This window comes from Primulina tabacum, chromosome 15, assembly GCF_025594145.1.
Source record: "Primulina tabacum isolate GXHZ01 chromosome 15, ASM2559414v2, whole genome shotgun sequence".
NCBI classification, from domain to species: Eukaryota; Viridiplantae; Streptophyta; class Magnoliopsida; order Lamiales; family Gesneriaceae; genus Primulina; species Primulina tabacum.
Genome location: NC_134564.1, coordinates 36,381,682 through 36,399,170, shown reverse-complemented (window position 1 = coordinate 36,399,170; position 17,489 = coordinate 36,381,682). Strand labels below are relative to the sequence as shown.

The 17,489-nt window shown below is 34.5% G+C and overlaps 4 protein-coding genes across 4 annotated transcripts; 1 reads left to right on the top strand and 3 right to left on the bottom strand.

Moving 5' to 3' along the window:
- Positions 1–74: 74 nt before the first annotated feature.
- LOC142528066 (uncharacterized) lies at positions 75–609 on the bottom strand. Its single transcript, XM_075633114.1, has one exon. The coding sequence runs from the start codon at positions 494–496 to the stop codon at positions 260–262; it is 237 nt and encodes a 78-aa protein (XP_075489229.1). The 5' UTR covers positions 497–609; the 3' UTR covers positions 75–259.
- Positions 610–1,532: 923 nt separating this feature from the next.
- Positions 1,533–3,855, bottom strand: LOC142526757 (uncharacterized). Its single transcript, XM_075631329.1, has 5 exons — positions 3,613–3,855; positions 3,366–3,500; positions 3,214–3,251; positions 2,933–2,999; positions 1,533–2,033 (listed from the first exon to the last, which is right to left on the bottom strand). The coding sequence occupies exons 1-5, from the start codon at positions 3,805–3,807 to the stop codon at positions 1,629–1,631; spliced, it is 840 nt and encodes a 279-aa protein (XP_075487444.1). The 5' UTR covers positions 3,808–3,855; the 3' UTR covers positions 1,533–1,628.
- A 720-nt stretch (positions 3,856–4,575) lies between these two features.
- LOC142527176 (serine/threonine-protein kinase RHS3-like) lies at positions 4,576–7,507 on the bottom strand. The gene is given in 5 exon segments (XM_075631902.1): positions 4,576–5,028; positions 5,030–5,570; positions 5,658–6,144; positions 6,247–6,493; positions 7,124–7,507. Coding segments are annotated over 4 exon segments (1,602 nt in total). The 5' UTR covers positions 7,124–7,507; the 3' UTR covers positions 4,576–4,701.
- A 4,498-nt stretch (positions 7,508–12,005) lies between these two features.
- Positions 12,006–14,815, top strand: LOC142527177 (aspartic proteinase NANA, chloroplast-like). Its single transcript, XM_075631903.1, has 2 exons — positions 12,006–12,926; positions 13,820–14,815. Exons 1-2 carry the CDS (start codon positions 12,265–12,267, stop codon positions 14,640–14,642), a joined length of 1,485 nt encoding a protein of 494 aa, XP_075488018.1. The 5' UTR covers positions 12,006–12,264; the 3' UTR covers positions 14,643–14,815.
- Positions 14,816–17,489: the final 2,674 nt, after the last annotated feature.

Genomic DNA, 17,489 nt, shown 5'->3' with positions numbered 1-17,489 from the left:
TTCTTAAGATTCCCGATTTTGCTAAAAAATCGTCCAATTTTAACATGGCAATATTGCTCCTCAGCGCATAGACATATTCGAAAAATCCAAGTTCATTACAAGTGTGGATTTTGGATATATACCACGTCCAAAACCCATTTACAGAAGAAGTTTACAACACATCACATGAACATCTGGACCAAGAGAAAGAGCCCAGAAATTTTACAAGAACAAAAAGCAGGCCGACAGTATATATGCAAGCATGGTAGCTGCAATAAGTCTAGGCTGTGCCTGTCGCACCTAGGTCATCTTTGTTATCCTCCTTGCCGGCGCCGAAAACTGGACCTCCTTTCCCGGCGGCGTCCTCCACCTTGTCTTGCAATTTATCGATCTGGATACCGCTCTCATCTTCCTTGGACCGGATATCCAGACGCGTCTTGTTATCTCCGCCCCCCACTGACTCGTACGTCGTCGCTGTGTACGACTCCGGCGGTTGTGTTCCTTGAGCTCCCGACATCCTTCAATAAATTGGATTCAATATTGCGTATCTTTCTTCGGATTCGATCCACTTCGGATGAGACTTCTCGCTTTCTTGGAACTTATTTATGCGTACATGATTAATGGGCGGCGAATTGAATCGGCCAAGCTTATCTATTATGCACGCACGTGGCGGCGAAACAGCTTTGCATCTCCTCTACGTGTTATGTATCTTGTTTCTTTCCATTTGTTTATTTTTATTTTTACTTTTCATTGTAAAATTATTTTGTCTTTCATAAACACGTATTGCAAGCAAACAAGAAGTTTAAATTTAGGAATTTTTATTATCATCAACTCAATGACGTGTTCCTGTGTGCTGGCATTTTTTCAGATAATAATATTTTTAATTATCTCTATATATTTTATATTTTTTGTCATAATTTTTTTAGTCAATTTTATTGAAATGCTTATTGTATCGAAAAATTGTTGATTTGTTCGATATACAATGTATTAATATTTATAATAATGTGTAGTTAGCAAGATGTACGTGAGCGTGACAAGTTCACAAAAGCGATAAGCATATCAACATTTGGATGAGAGAAAACTAAAAAAAGAGAGAGAAAAAAATAATTTTGTGAACTAAAATCGTGAATTGATTTATCATATAACCAAAATTAAAAAAATATACAAATTACATAACAAAAAAATGTTATTTTCTCAAAATATTAATTCTTGGACATTGATCTTAGAGAAAGTCGGTAAAATTTTTGTAATCCACTAAAAATCACTGTAACGAGGAATAGATATATGTTTATGTTTCATAATACACTGATTTCATTGATAAAAAAAGTATTTAATATATGTACGATATTGTAAAGTTTATGTTTTAGAATTTCATGTTTCAAATTTGTGTCGTAACTATATATATATATATATATATTGTTGTAATAATAGTTCAAGAAATATATCAAAGGTTGCGAAATTTCACCGGATTCTATTTTCCAGTATACGTAAATAATCCACTAAAAAAACAATCAAATGTATTATAAGATTATTAGATTCTTCGTTTTCAAATAATTGATAGCGTTGGAGATGAAAAAGAGATCGGCTTTGTAGAACTATGCCACTAAAATATCATCCCATCAATCAAAAAAATGAATTAAATTATAGCTTCATACATATGGGCATACTGCTAAACTAACCAAGAAACCCAACAAGGCACCGGCAACAACTTCAATTTCTGTGTGACCAATTGATTCATTCAATCGAGTGTGAACATAAGCCACAGTTTCTGACCCTTCTTCCACATCTGATACTACAACCTCCGATCTTACTAAGGTAGTGCCATTAATTATGTCATCGGAGTTGACTAACAAAGAAGAATTGATTGGCTTTGACTGGGAATAAGTTTCTTCCTGTAAGGGAAGATTCAGTTTCTCTATATTCGAAGATGGTCTTCTTAATAAAGAGTTGTTCAAATCTTTGGCATCATTTCTAGAGGACATTGAGAGTGACGTGATTTTGAGCAGAACTTTGTTTAGTTCTTTTGCATGAGTTCCCACTTCCCTTCGTACTCCCTGCAAAATGCACCAGGTGGAAGAAGTTTAAACCAATGTGTTGATAATGCAATGAACCACAAGGTGGTATGGTGGACCCAAATGGCACAAAAAAATGAGCAATCATGGAAGCTGAATGCAAAAGTTCTAACTACAAGCTTAGCTTTGAAATTTAGGTCGAGCCGAAGTTAACACAAAACGGCTGTACAGATTTTCTTATGTTAGTTTAAATTATATATAAAAAAGGCATAATATTCTACTTGATTCGTTTGCATCTCCTGGCAGTCAACTCTTCAAACAGAAAAATCATTATTCAAAACAAATAAATTTCCTGTTGATTGGAACAAAAAAGCTTGTGCATCTCACATTTTCTTTTCGAAAGTACTTGGGTAGCTTCTCCATGACTTATGAATTGACAATATTAATAAAGATCTGAAGTTACCTTGTTGTGGATCAAGTAATAGATACAAGTTCCTAAACAATTTCAGTAAGTTTCCCTGCTTGTCCAAAACTCCAACTCTTACTCATATTAAACTTTAGAAATATCAACCATGCATTTTCTATATACAAGAGCCTACACCTATGTTTCCAATAGCTTTATGAAGCAAGAAACTAGTAAGAACAAAAATTTCCTGGAAGTGAAATGGCCACTAGTTAATATTGACAGGGAAGGCAAGCTGAGGCAGCACACTCTACAGATCAAGTACAAGTACAGATAGTTCTAGCAGCTTGGCCTGGTTTATGCTAAATAAAAATCGGTTCTTTCATTGGCCACACTGATTAAAGCCAGCAGTAAAAAACCACATATTCAATTCACTTCATAGTTCATACTACAGCACAAATTCGTTCATTCTGACATATTAATCATTTGCTAAGAAACAAACCATTGATCAAAAAAATAAAAAAAAATTTACACAAACCTGCGCATCATACATGATAAGGCTGGCATAAACTACCGCCAAACCGAAAATTGCATCTGAAAATCCCCTGCAATATAGAACAGGACGAACATGATTACTTCAACTTCAGATACAATAGTGAGCAATGCCACAAAATATACTCCTCCACAGGAAAGCACTAGGCAGGCTTAAAGATAGGCCGAGCTTCCCAAACAAATATACATTCAAATTTCATGTATTACTTATTAAACTTTCAGTGAGGCTCATCACAAAATAAACAACTAAATCAACAAGGACCGCACCTATCGAGGGCAAGAGAAGTTGCAGTTGCCACAGCAGCCTGTAATTTGTAAGAATAATAGCCGATCAAATGGAATCCACCAACCCAATAATAGGTCGATCATATAATCATAGGCACAAGTAGCAAAAAAGTAATAGATAAAAAAAAATTCACCGAAGAATGAGTAGAAGGGAATCCTCCTGCTTGAACGGCAGCCCTAAAATCAAACTTCTTGCCACAGAATATAGATGAGGTAAACGGTTTTGACAGTTGCCCAATCGCTGCAGACAAAGCAGCCGCTACCAGAACCTATATACAAACATACAAATATTTCAGGAAAAAAAAATTGTTCAGTAACCTGAAGAGCAAACACCCATTTCGCAAACACAATCAAGAAACCCATTTGAAATAAAAACCGCACCTTGTTGTGCAAAACATCCGCTATATTGCCGAGCGAAATATTGTGGGGCGCGAGTTCGGAGACGCAACGGATGGAAACACGAGGATTCCTGGAATTTTTTCTGGCGTTCAGGAATTGGGCAGCGGGGGAGGTCAAATTATTGCTAATTTTCTGCAATCGGTGACTCGAAAAGTTGCACGATTGTAGTAGCATCATTGCAACTCGCTCATATTTCAATTTTGGGTTTCATGGCAACAAATTTATATGGTAAATGATTTAAATGAAAAGGTTTTAAATTTTAAAACAATACATTATAATTATCACTTTTTAATTATTAAAGTTATCAAAGAAATAAAATCATCTACGGCAAAATTATAATTCGAAGTGGGTATAATGAGTGTCTATGATAATTTTTTATTTTTATTTTCTAAAAAAAAAAAGAGAAGTTCTCGAATTGTAAATTAGCTAAAATTACTCACATCCTGCCATCACTTTTAAAAGTGAATGTGGACAAATCCAACAAGAAATTAACACCGACCAAACCCAAGGAGAAAAACCAGATTGGGTTTTAAAGAGCAGTAATTGATTTGTTTGTTTCTTTGATTACAATCAGAATCTTAATACAGAGAGATGCTACCGAAAGACTCCATGCATGTTAGTCAACCTGGCGAAGACTTATTTATTTTTTTAAGGGACATTGTCTGATTATCATAAAAGAATTTGGTAATATGTGTTTTCTGCAGGACTTGATTATGAAGAGTCATATATCTTTTTTCATGTTCACATGAAAAAAATATGACTCGTTTGTTACTTATTCGATCAACTTTAGAATAATATAGACAGCATGGTACTAACCAAGTGTGGGGTTGCTACCTACAAGGTAGGAGATTCCAGCCTTCTTCTTAGAGTTTATTCCTTTTTTTCCGAAACGAAGTAGTTATAAGTTAAAAACAAATGGAAAGTTTAATTGCAAGAAACCAACGATGATCTTTATGTTTCAAATAGCAAAAGGTTCATCTAACTTGTATATACACATTGTTATATATGTTGTTTTTTTTTTCCCCGGAAACAAAAAAAAGACTTCAAGAGGTAAAAGATAGAGCCAAAATCCTAAAAATACTCAAATTCAACATAAGAAGAATCAGTAGAGTTGCTTTTGTTTCGATCATTTCCAATGTCAGCCATCTTCTTGTCTGAATTTGCTGAATCCTTGCAGGCAAACTGCTTAAAATCTACAGGTTCGGGTATGTGTGGAGGCGCGGCACTTCTTACCAAGGCCCAGTTCACACCCTCAAAGAAAGGGTGCTGCTTTATTTCAGTAGCACCTCTCTTGTATGCAATTCTCCTCTGAGGTTCCTTCACCAACAGCCCTTTTATCAGATCACGTGCCGCCGAGTTCAGTTGCGGCGTTTCTGGAAATTTTAGTGGTTGGCCAACCGACATTGAACAGTGTAGCACGGTTTCCAGAACCTTTGAAAGGGGTTGTCCCAAGTAGAAGCTCGTACAAGAAAATGCCAAATGTCCACCAATCCACCGCACTGCCGTGACCCTCTCCCCTGATGATCTCTGGAGCAAGATATTCGTGAGTGCCAACGAAAGACATTGAACGAACATCTGTAGGCTCAGCCATTAGCTCAGGAAGGGCGTCAGAGTTATTGTTCAACCCGAAATCGGATTTGGATTTGCGGTTCTTTTTTGTAGGAAGGAGGCGAGGGAAAAAATTTGATGGCTGCATACAACTGCGGATCATATTGTCGTCATTTAAGATAGCACCGGAGCTTTCGCTTGAATTTCCAACATGAACAGATGAAGATTTTACGAGTGTAGGACAAACGGAGCAACGAAGAGAGAGGTCGAAGTCAGAGAGCATGATGTGTCCCTCTTCTCTTACTAGCACATTTTCCGGTTTAAGATCTCTGTATACAATACCTAGCATGTGCAGATACTCGAGAGCTAACAAGACCTCCGATGCAAAAAATCTGCAAGATATCAACCCCAAGCCAAATATGAAAATGTACTCAGCGCTTACTCGAAGAAACATGCAAATAAAGTGATTAGGTTAGAACCTTGCAGCTTCCTCCGTAAAATGTTTATTGGGTTGCTTTTGTCGAAGCGTGTGAAGGTTTCCACCACTACAAAACTCCATGACCAAGCAATAATATTTTTCAGTCTCGAAGTAAGAATATAGGGTAGGTAAGAAAGGGTGATCAAGAAGACAAAGAATCTCTCTTTCTGTTTGAGCACGAAGAAGCTTATTTCGACTTGCGAGAGAACCTTTATCCATGACTTTCATGGCAAAGAAGGCATTTGTTCCTCGAAGTTCAACAAGGTAGACACTTCCAATATCTCCATACCCCAGCCGTTTCAAAAGCCGAAAATTGCTGAGACCAAGAGGAGTATCTCTAGAAGAAGCAGAATTAATGGCATCCCATCTAACATCGCCTCCGGTGTGGGGCTTTAAGGGTGCACTTGTACTGTCTAAACTGTCACTGCGGTTGCTGCTACCACTTTTCCATCCATGATTGATGGTCGACGAAGTACTCTTAACATTACCTGCCACAGACTTCGGTGATATTGCTCCACTTGATATTGTATTTGTCAGATAGTCAGTATTTGTAAATCTTCCGGGGCTAGGAACTGGACATGGATTTATACCAGTCAGCGTTATTGCCTCCGTCCTTGGAAAGTCACTTGTTGGTTTATGAGTCGAGTTTGAATCAAAGTAAGAATTGGGATCCACAGATACAGGTTCACATGGTGAGACACGGCCAGGATTTGTGCTCCTTTTTGGCATTTGCTCCGACTTCCTCAAGAAATGAGGTGCATTTGCACTAGGATTTTTGGCAGCCAAGTCCATCCTACCAGACTCACATGCACTGTCTTCTGATGGCTTGTAACTCATCTGCATTGGCATAAAAAAGCAAAATCGCTTTCCTTAATCATTGCATCTTCATAGAATCATCAACAACTCAATTGCAACCATAAAACTTTTTTTTTTAACGATGCTACAACTTGTGCTTCACGAGAAGACTCTCATCGCATAACTCTGTTATGAATCTTCGAGACAAAAATACAGCATGCACGCATAACAATCATTCAGTAAGTTGTAAATTAACATAATTTTTTAAATGGTTTTTATCAACATCATAGAAATTTGATATGCTAGCCGCTGCACATTGGCCAGAAACCAGTACACTGATAAAGAAACTATAGAAACAAATAATAACTAATGGTATCTTCTAATTTTTTCTGACTCATGCAGAGCTCTGAAATATAAACCAATCATTTGGGATGTTACGTTTTCCAACTATTCTATTAACATCATCTTAATAGAATCAACCGACTGTAAATTCTGACCTCATTCAAGTTTCCACCCCCTGGGACGAATGACAATTCAGGATTCAAGATTGCTCGATAAAAATATGCCAAAAACAAAACAAAGCACAACGCACAATCACAAAAATGGCATTAGCGCTTGTGATAGAACGCAACGAATTCGTAATCCAGAATGTCACATGTTCAAAGTTCAAACCTGCAGGTTGTCAAAGAATACGAACAGCTCTACATTAATGATCCCGTGAATCAAATGTACACAAATTTCGAACACCCGATATGCTTTCACAAATCATGGGATGGAAGGAATAGGCGCCTAATGAGGTCCAGCGGGTTGTCCCTTGATCGAGGAAACCATTCCAAGGCAAAAAATTGGAGAAGAAACTAACGGGTCTTTGAAAGAATCCACTGTGCAATGTTGGAAATAATTGGTTAATGCAAATGTAAAAGTTCGTAGAACCATAGAATGCCCAGGATTATTAGACAAAAATGGGAAATTATGCATGTATATCGGGATGGTGAGAAAGACGTGGAGGGAGGAAAGAGGAAGCGGCCAAGTTGAGGAAGACGCAAGCATCGGCCTTTCAATCATCATTTTCACCACACTCTTTTTCCATGAACAAGATTGCATTTTTATCCTCGGCTCATTCTAATTTTAATATGTTATTGATTGTATTAGTGGTTTTAATTCGAATTAATCTTCTGAAAAAGTTTTACAGATTATATTAAAATTATATAAATATATATATGTATATATATATATATATATACACGTATAAATATATGAGTTTCATTTGCGAGCTTACAATTATGACCTCTTATTTTACTATTTTGACATAATTGATGTGGTTATTTTAGTCATTATCCATGTTAAAGTTATAGAATTCAATTCGTAGTTATTATTTAATTTTATTTATGTTGGTTTTCCATGTGAGCTTACAGCTTATTATTTTGACCTCTTGTTTTGCATTTCGACATGGTTCATGAGGTTATTTTAGTCATTATCCATGTTAAGATAATACGATTTAATTCATTTTAGTAGTTATCATTTAATTGTATTTATGTTGGTAGAAATTGATGTCTTGTAATATTTATTTTTGGTTCAAACCTTTATTATGTTCTTATGACCTTTAGTATTACCTTTTGTGTATTTCATTTAAGTACATTGTGGTTTGGGCCTTGGTAAAATCTATTATTCTATTAATTTATATTTATTATTTTTTTTATGAATGATATTTGGATGAAAAAATCTTTTCTGGTTTTATATAGTTGTTATCATGTCATAATCAAGTTGATTGAAAAGTTTGTCATATGAACAAGTGAACATATATATTTATGGTCATGATGTTATTTTATCTATTGTGTTTGATCTTTTAGATTGATATATATATATATATATATATATATATATATATAGGTATATATATATTTATATTAGTGGGTTTAATTCGAATTAATCTTTTGAAAAAGTTTTACAGATTATATTAAAATTGAGTCCTCTTTTGAGATAGTGTATAGACACACACATATATATATAAACTATTTATAATTAATTAGAATAACCGCTTAAGTAAAAATAATTTTAGGTGGTATTATATAATAGTTTTTTTATGACGTAAAAACACGCAGCTGTCATCACTCGCTGTATACATGGTAAGTTATCGGACTAACACAATAATCTGAAAATCACATAGTGAGATTAGCCACGAAAATCACGCCGCAAAAAATGTTGGTAGTAGAAATATTTGAAGTTCTGACTATTGATCAAGTACTCATCTACTCCATCAACTTAAACATTTATGTTTATAATAGTTTTTTTGAAGTTTTTTTGAAGTAGTAGTGATACGACCAATTTAAACTGATAGAATTGAAAGAATCCTCTTTGAAATTAAATTTGGCAGAAATTTATCACAACACAGTTCTTTTTTGGATATCAAAATTTTGAATAATTATAACGATGGTTAATTTTTCCAATATTAAATAAAATCGGTCATGACGTTTTATATTCTGTTAATAATATAGTGTGGATTTGTTACTTTTGTATCGTATCAAGATTATTTGACTGTATAAAAATATATGTTAATTTTCACGTTTTTTAATTCTTATTTAATCAACTAAAGGTAAGAGGAGAAAATCAAAGTTATATGCAGTAATTTTTGTATTAACCTTAAAATAATAGAATAATTTTTTCCAAAGAAAGAATAATGTGTAGAATGTTTAAATTCTTGGATGTTGTAACAATCTTATCAATGTCAGTTGAAGAAATCATCAAGAGAACTAATTTTCTTGCTTTGTATAATAGTATGTTAGGCCTATCAATAATTTAGTAATAATTTAAAAGTCAGATATGCAATCAAATAGAGTATTAAATAAAATCAAATAAAGTCTGATTCGATAAAAAAGAATTAATCAAAGGATGATCAAGATTCTCAGATGTCCTCTACTATTAAGAAAAAAATAGCAAGATTTGATATCATTGATATTTCGATATCAAATTTGAAACAGAAGAATTTTTCTAAACGCGACAGAGGCGAGGCGGCCATCGGTTATGCACGCTTTTGTTTAAGGGGCGGGTAGGCAAGTGTTGATCGAGATAGCCAGCATCTGTACCGTGAAGATGATTTTGATTCTTTCGAGTCAACCAAATTAATGCAACGAAAAGGGAGACGATATTCGTGAAAAAATAAAATATATATGCTCACTTGTTGGCTGTTGGGAATGCTTCCAAATATTCCAAGGTATAATTCAAGTGCAAACTCCCGAAAATGCTATTAGATTTTAAACCAACATAGATTGTTTTTGGTTGACGAACGGCCAAGAAGTCGAATAAAAAATTGTATATTACTTTTCTACAAAATACTTGCATCAGAGTTTGTTATGTGATTAGCAGATAAAAAGTTATATTTGCATTAGTGATTGTGTTAAACCAACATTACAAGAAGTAGACCTGGATCCTTGCCCTTGTAATTCTAAAATACTCATATATTATCTCAATGCTTAAATATAAAAGATTATGTCAACAAATAAAATGCGAACTAACCATGATGTATCCCAAGTTTGTATTGTATTATATCGTGTATTTCAACTTGTCCTACGATTAATCGGTACATCATGTAAATAGAGATTACGGAAAATTTTGAGTCGGTGGTTGAAATGTAGAGGTGGCTATAACATGGCACAAAATAAGGGGTCAAACTCCATTTTCAGATATTTTATTAGATTTACGCACAGCTGTTTTTATTTTTATCTCTATTACGTGTGACATTTAATAATGAATGTAAGATTCACGCATCAACGACGTGGTGAACCTTGAAGACAGCTAGCTCATCGCTCGGATTTGTTAGTATTCTTTGCCAGCCTATACATATACATATTTTGTTTAACTCTTTGACCTTTTCTAATGCCAGAAACGGTCTGTTTTCCATGGATTATGCATGTAATGGTTTAGTTAATTATATCTTCAAAAAAAATTCAACTCTCCGACAGCCATACGTGGTTTGCTTGTTAATTTACTTCATTAATTAACATGTTTACACACACACACACATATATCTTTTATCTTTTATACGAAATCTCCCGTTCCCACGGGTCAATTTTGTGTGATATATATTTTATTTAAATCACAAATAAAAAAATCTTTTTATGCTAAAAATATTACTTTTTATTGTAAATATGAATATTCGACTTCATGAATTTTTTTATCTGGCAAAAATTGAACAGGAACTTATGCTTAGATTTAAAAGCAAGTCTATCTTTAGGTTAATTAATATTAGAGAATAGATTGTAATATATACGTGATCACTATTTGAATTTCCACGCTATTAAAAAAAACCTGTTGTCGACCTTACATTAGGATATTACCCCGCTACAAGGGAATGACTAAGATTTGGTAATGTATGATTTTCATGTGATCAATCCCACGTAAATCATGAAATCACATGTAGGATTAACAAAGAGTACGTGCTATATATTTTAAAAAAATATTTTTTAACGGGAATTACTCAAAAATCACTGAAAATAAACAAAAGTTTACTTTCAGTTTCTGTGTCAGAAAAAATGTTTTGAACTCTTTTGGAGCCACGGGTTTTTTTTTTTTTTTTTTTTTTTATAAAAATCGGTATATAACATTAAAAGTACAGTGGTAATATATGATATTTGAGTACCAATTATTTCAGATTTAATATTAATATATGATTTTTGAGTACTCAGACACGTATAACGAATATTAGTCATAATGACACATTTGTCTTTTTGGATGAAAATGAGTATAAAACATTAAAAATACGATACTAATATATGATATTTGAGTATAAACTATTTTAGATCTAGTACAAAATATAAGATTTTGAGGATCAAATTAAAACAATTTTATTAATATCGATATTTGCTACGTATGTTTGGATACTCGAAAATCATATGTTAATATCAAAAATTTGTACTTAAATATTTTATATTATGTCATTTTTTCAATAATTTGTATCAAATCTCGTCCGAAAAGACAAATGTGTCATTAATATCAATATCTGTTATAAATGTTTGGGTACTAAACTATAATAATTAATATAAAATTTGAAACAATTGTTATTTAAATATCATATTTTAATATTTTAATATTGATTTTCATTAAAAAAAATACGTGAACTCATGAAATGCAATCACATTTTATTGTGAATTAGACAGTACAAACACATATTTTTTTAACAAAAAACTGAATGCAAATTATATTTACTCAATTTTTAATCATTTTCAAAAAAATATTGCACATTTTAATGACCTCAATTTTCACCAACACACATGCCTGCGGTATTGACACACAGGTAATGATTAAGACAAGCAAGATTGAATTTAAGATCCCCCAAAGCATCATCATTACAAGAAATAACAATATAATTGATATGATAACAAATATAATAAATTTAGAAATATATATTTATATATAAGTGAGTAGGCTGCATAGACAAGGACGTGCATTGTGACAAATCAACCATCCTTGACAGCCCACAATAAATATAATGCATTAAATAACTGAACAAGAAGAAACCAAACTAGCAAAGATTTGAAAATTATTACATATTCACCTATCATACTCGTAAATTTTTCATACAACAACGCACCTTAGTTGATTATTTTAAATCAGTTTTAAATGTTGAACTTTCTTCTCTCTTGATTTTTCAAGTATATATCCCTGGATAAATTCCAATACCCACCCTCTCTCCAAGTCTCCAACAAAGATGGCCAAAAAATTTTGCTGACAAAATCCAATCTTGGCCAACTTTCTCTCGATTCCTTTGTTACACTTGGCCTTGCTCAAGAATTTTAATCCATTCATGGTATGAAAATATGGTAATGTGTTGGCAGAAAAGACACTCTTTCTTGTTAATTGTCCTGATCTTTGTAGCAACTAACTCAGGAGCAAAGCTCGTGCAAGGTCATGAAATTTCAGCTGGAAGTAAACTGGAGTTGATTCACAGGGATGATCTGCTAAGAAATCTGCAAGATGGGGTCCATCCCGTTTCGACGTTTCAGCGAATAAAGCAAATGCTCTACCATGATACGATTCGTTTTCGAGCGATTTCGAGTAGACCAAGGCTAAAACATGGCGGCGTCAGTTCCATCAGACGACAAGCCCAGGAAAAAACCGGTTATTATCAAGCCTGCACAAATGGAAGCAGCAGCAGTGGGGGAGAAATGCCGATGAATTCCGGCGCGGATTATGGAACAGGACAATATTTTGTGCACCTCAAAGTTGGAACCCCCGCACAAAAAGTTACCCTTATTGCTGACACCGGAAGTGAATTGACTTGGACGAAGTGCAAGTATAGGTGTAATGGTGCACAATGTGGGATCGGAAATTCGAGGAATCGGCGGGTTTTTCGTGCTGATGATTCGTCCACATTCAAGACTGTCACTTGTTCTTCGAGCATGTGCAAGATTGAGCTTGCAAATCTGTTCTCCCTGGCTCGGTGCCCTTCTCCAATGGATCCGTGTTCCTACGATTACAGGTACATAGTAAGCCTTCACGTTTGTATTTTATTCCTAGTTTGCGGAAGAGGGTACTTAACCAGTTTTTAATTGGTTATGAAATGAAATTTAACATGGTTTTCCTACCCCTTGCTTAACAAGTAACAACAATTTTTTCTATATTCACTCTTGTTTATATGTCACGGTATAGACAGACATCGGGTACATTGCAAGAAACTTCAAATCCTTCAAGATCAACAATGTTAATCTAAGGACTAGTAAATGGAGGAAGCTTATCTATTGTCGGATGATCCAGTAAAAAAATAAGCTAAAAATTAATTGAAGAGAAGTAACAAGTTGTTGTTCATTCACGTATCTACTCATCAAGCAGAGAAAACATTATACTTTAATGTAAATTATTCTTTAAATTTTATATGTATTTTTCTAAAAAAAATTATACAAATTTTGTTACTTCATGACAAATTCTTCCATTCAAAATTACTCATTTTTGGAGTGAAGAAATAGGCTCTGAAATAAAAATAAAAGAGGATGGAAGCTTTGTAACCAGTTACACCAGCAAAAGCTGCAATCTTGGTGGTGAATTCAATACATCTCTTACCTACGCCCTACAGGCTAGTAATGACACTTATTGCTAAGTAGATTGGCTCACATGCCTATGCATAACATATCTCTATCAAGGACTTGTTTGGTTGAGTTAGTTACAGTTTCTTATCTTGAACATTGACCCCATTCTTCCTGATGTAGAAAAGAGAAACCCATATAGTTGACTCCAAGAGGCATGTTAATTATCCCATATGCTTCCTACATGAACCACCAAAACTCAAAAGTCCTGGAAGAAAGTGTTGTTCCGCTTAAATTCAAGACCATGGTTCTTGACTGGATCAGATTCTTAATTATTAATGCTTATGATCAGGTACTTAGATGGATCATCTACAATAGGAGTCTTTGCAAACGAGACTGTAACATTCAGCCTAACAAACGGCAAGAAGACGCGCCTCGAAAATGTGCTGGTTGGGTGCAGTGGATCTTCCCGTGGCCAGAGTTTTGAGGCTGCAGATGGGATCATAGGGCTAGGCTACAGCAACCATTCATTTGCATTTAAAGCAGCAAAAAGATTTGGTGGCAAGTTCTCATATTGTCTAGTTGATCACTTAAGCCCCAAGAACATATCAAGCTACCTCATCTTCGGCTCCTACTACGAAACTGACATATCCCCTATAAAACTTCAATACACGGAGCTAGTTTTAGGAGTGATCCCTCCATTTTATGCTGTAAATATGAAAGGGATCTCAATAGGAGGCATACTGTTGGAAATCCCAATAGAAGTGTGGAATGTGAATGGCGTAGGGGGGGTGATAGTCGACTCTGGTTCGAGCCTAACATTCTTGACTCAACCGGCGTATCAGCCTGTAATGGATGCTCTGAAGCCATCACTTTCGGGTTATAAGACCTTGAAGCTGGACTTTGGACCACTAGAATACTGCTTCAACTCGACGGGTTACGATGAATCTTTGGTGCCAAGACTGGTGCTCCATTTCGCGGATGGGGCAATATTTGAACCACCGGTGAAGAGTTATGTGATTGATGCCGCTACTGGTGTTAAATGCCTCGGATTTGTGAATGCTACGTGGCCTGGTACCTCTGTGATTGGCAATATAATGCAACAGAACAATTTCTGGGAATTTGATATTGCCAAAGGTAGACTGGGTTTTGCTAGCTCATCTTGCTCTTCCTGACCCATGATCCAAGAAAGACGGTAACACTGCATTGTAATTTATCTTTTCTACTTATTTTTAACGTTTAAATTTATGATATACATGAATAGATTGATAAGGGTTTCTGATTGTATGAATGCTTACGAATTTGATGAAGAAATTTGAAGTTAACACCGAGTTTCAGTGCCTACAAAGTGAGTATAAATCAATAATTCAGTTTGAGCAGAGTGTCTAATATTCGAAACAAAAGGACAGATAAATGTTCGATGATGACTTTATTGATGGTTGGTTTGGACGATTATCCTATTGTTAGATTTCCTTTTGTTTTGTTTAATTATGTAATGGGCATACCGAAACAAAGAAAAATACAAGTTCAGATATCTGAAACCTCAAAAGGGATCCTGAGGATATAAACTGTGCGAACAACGAAATACATGAACTTTAATACTATGAAAGAGAGAATCAACTCAGAAGAAGTGGCATCGTTTATCTAAGATTAATCGAAGTCCATTATCCAAATTGCAACTTTGAATTGCTGTTCTAGGAAATAGGGGCCTGAAAATAAAGATAGCATGCCAATATGCCAGATGTAAACGTAACTTGCTGAAGCACAATCTATATTCTTTGAACATTTCACCTAATCATCACAGTTTCTACAACACAAAGAAGCTTATACTCCAACTGTTGCGACGCTGGGAATTTCGAAGCAGACCTTCTGGTTAATATAATACATCGAATCAGGTTCACAACCAACTTCTGAAGCTCAAAAGCATAAAAAATTTGAGTTTTCCGTTCCATGTCATTGATCAAAGTGATCTATCCACGATCCTGGAACGACGCCGCATACGGTGGCGAAGGCGAAGAAGAAAGGGTTGGAATCTCTTGTTTTCCTCGACCATCTCCATGTCTGGCTCTTCTCCCCCATAACCGACATGCCAATTTCGACACTTTCGTGTCTGTGTACTGTATAAACCTAATCTCTGTTAACCATCTAAAATGCGACGTCGTCCCGATTAGCATGCAATTGAATTAGGCTGAGACACTCGTAGTCAAGCCACTAGCGATCCCAGTCACTTTGCTTTGTAACAAATGTAAGTATAAAGGAACCTAATCGATAAAAAAACTCGAAATAAATATATTTTAATTTAAGTTTGATTCAAAGTTCAAAAAATTTAATAATTTTTTTTAATAGTTTGATTCATTCAAACATATTCGAGAACTATTCAAACTATTGCTCGAAAATAAATTCTCCATAAAACTCGAAAATCTATTTATTTAATATATATGTATATTATATTAATAAAATATAAAAGTTCGTCAGCTACTGAACAATAAGATTTGGGCTCGAGTTCGATAAATTCGTATACAAATTAAATATTTTTCTAGACGTTCAAAAAGCTCGTTAAGAGGCTCGGTTCGTTTACACTCATTTGAACTAACAAAAATGTATATTGTTGTTTTCGTTCCGATGGGTTGATCTTTTAATATGTCATGGTGCAATGAGAATGTAGCATTTTTTTTATATAAATAAATGACTTTAGTCCAAAGGCACAAAAGAAAGGGTATTTCGGCAAACAAAAAGACTCTAAATGGGCATTAACAACACTTAAGTTCCCACTTGCAAGCATAGAACACATAATTGAATTACTAATATTCCGACTCCAATTTTGTTCGTTGCTTCTGAGTTGTTAAAGGAGTTCCAGCAAGTTTAAAAAAATTTTGATACTCAGATTATAGAGGAAATTAACCACGAGTACATTAGTTTTACAAGAACAGGTCACCATTCATTTTAAAATTTAGCTAAGTTTCTTTCCATGGACGACCGATGCATGAAGCAAGCGATACACACACACACACACACATATATATATATAAGAGAGCAACATCCATACTTGAAATAAATCCAGTAACATGATCGGCGTGTATGTCTTTTGTATACTTGCATGATCATGCATGCCGGGATCCAATAAAAAAAACCCCCAATGCAGATATTGTACCATTAATTTCTAAGCTTTAAATCAGAATCACTAGCAATATCTAAAATCTGGATCAGGTTGGTAATGTGAATGCGTTGGGAGAAGGAGAGCATGTCATTCTTTCCCGCAGTCAAAGATAGGGTTAAATGATTAGGATTTCGTCATTGGGGTCTTTTTTGGTGTATGAAAAATGATATTTTAAGGAAAGAAAAAGTGCATGCAAAAATGGTGGGACACCACATACATTTGACAGCAATAATAATAATAATAATAATAATCAAAAGTTGTATAAAGCAAACTAGCCATGACGGGGAGCCAGGTAGTTTTGTTCCTTCTGCATCCTTTTTTCGATCCATTTCCTCTTAACATATATATGGCTTCAGCTATTGCTCATGATATACATGCATATATATATATATATATATATATATATAGATGTTGGATCCAATGTTATTTCACTCGAACGTCGTCACATGCTGTAAATACAGGTTTTGGGGTTTGGTTCGGAAAATATTTGTTAACATAAAATATAGCATACGTAAATAACATTTAGCAACATTTTTTTGTCAGAAAAAAAGGAAAGAAAAGAAAAGACAACAAGCCATGTTTTGCAACTATCTATAGTTTAATAATATTTAAGGCTCTATGAGTTGTGGGGAAGGGGTCGGTGAGTTGGGCCAGGCAGCCTTTATGCGGGTCCTTTTAGTTTTGTTAGTTAATGAGCAGACAAAAGCATTGAAGCTTCTGTGTTTTCACATATTCATTACTTGCCAAGAATCTTGTAAAGCTCCCGCAAAGCACTTGTAATTATGCTATATGCATTGTCGACTGTTAATCTCGATTAAAATTTAATTTCATAAATTCCAAAAGAAAAAAGTCTCTAAGTGAAGCT

What these genes read in the sequence shown, in the direction of transcription:
- LOC142528066 (XM_075633114.1), bottom strand. Translation starts at nt 496, where the DNA reads ATGTCGGGAGCTCAAGGAACACAACCGCCGGAGTCGTACACAGCGACG.
- LOC142526757 (XM_075631329.1), bottom strand. Translation starts at nt 3,807, where the DNA reads ATGATGCTACTACAATCGTGCAACTTTTCGAGTCACCGATTGCAGAAA. An exon ending in ACTTCTCTTGCCCTCGATAG is followed by an intron (nt 3,000 to 3,213) that starts GTGCGGTCCTTG and finishes TCTATATTGCAG; the next exon opens with GGGATTTTCAGATGCAATTT. An exon ending in TTATCATGTATGATGCGCAG is followed by an intron (nt 2,034 to 2,932) that starts GTTTGTGTAAAT and finishes TGCATTTTGCAG; the next exon opens with GGAGTACGAAGGGAAGTGGG.
- LOC142527177 (XM_075631903.1), top strand. Translation starts at nt 12,265, where the DNA reads ATGGTAATGTGTTGGCAGAAAAGACACTCTTTCTTGTTAATTGTCCTG. An exon ending in CCGTGTTCCTACGATTACAG is followed by an intron (nt 12,927 to 13,819) that starts GTACATAGTAAG and finishes GCTTATGATCAG; the next exon opens with GTACTTAGATGGATCATCTA.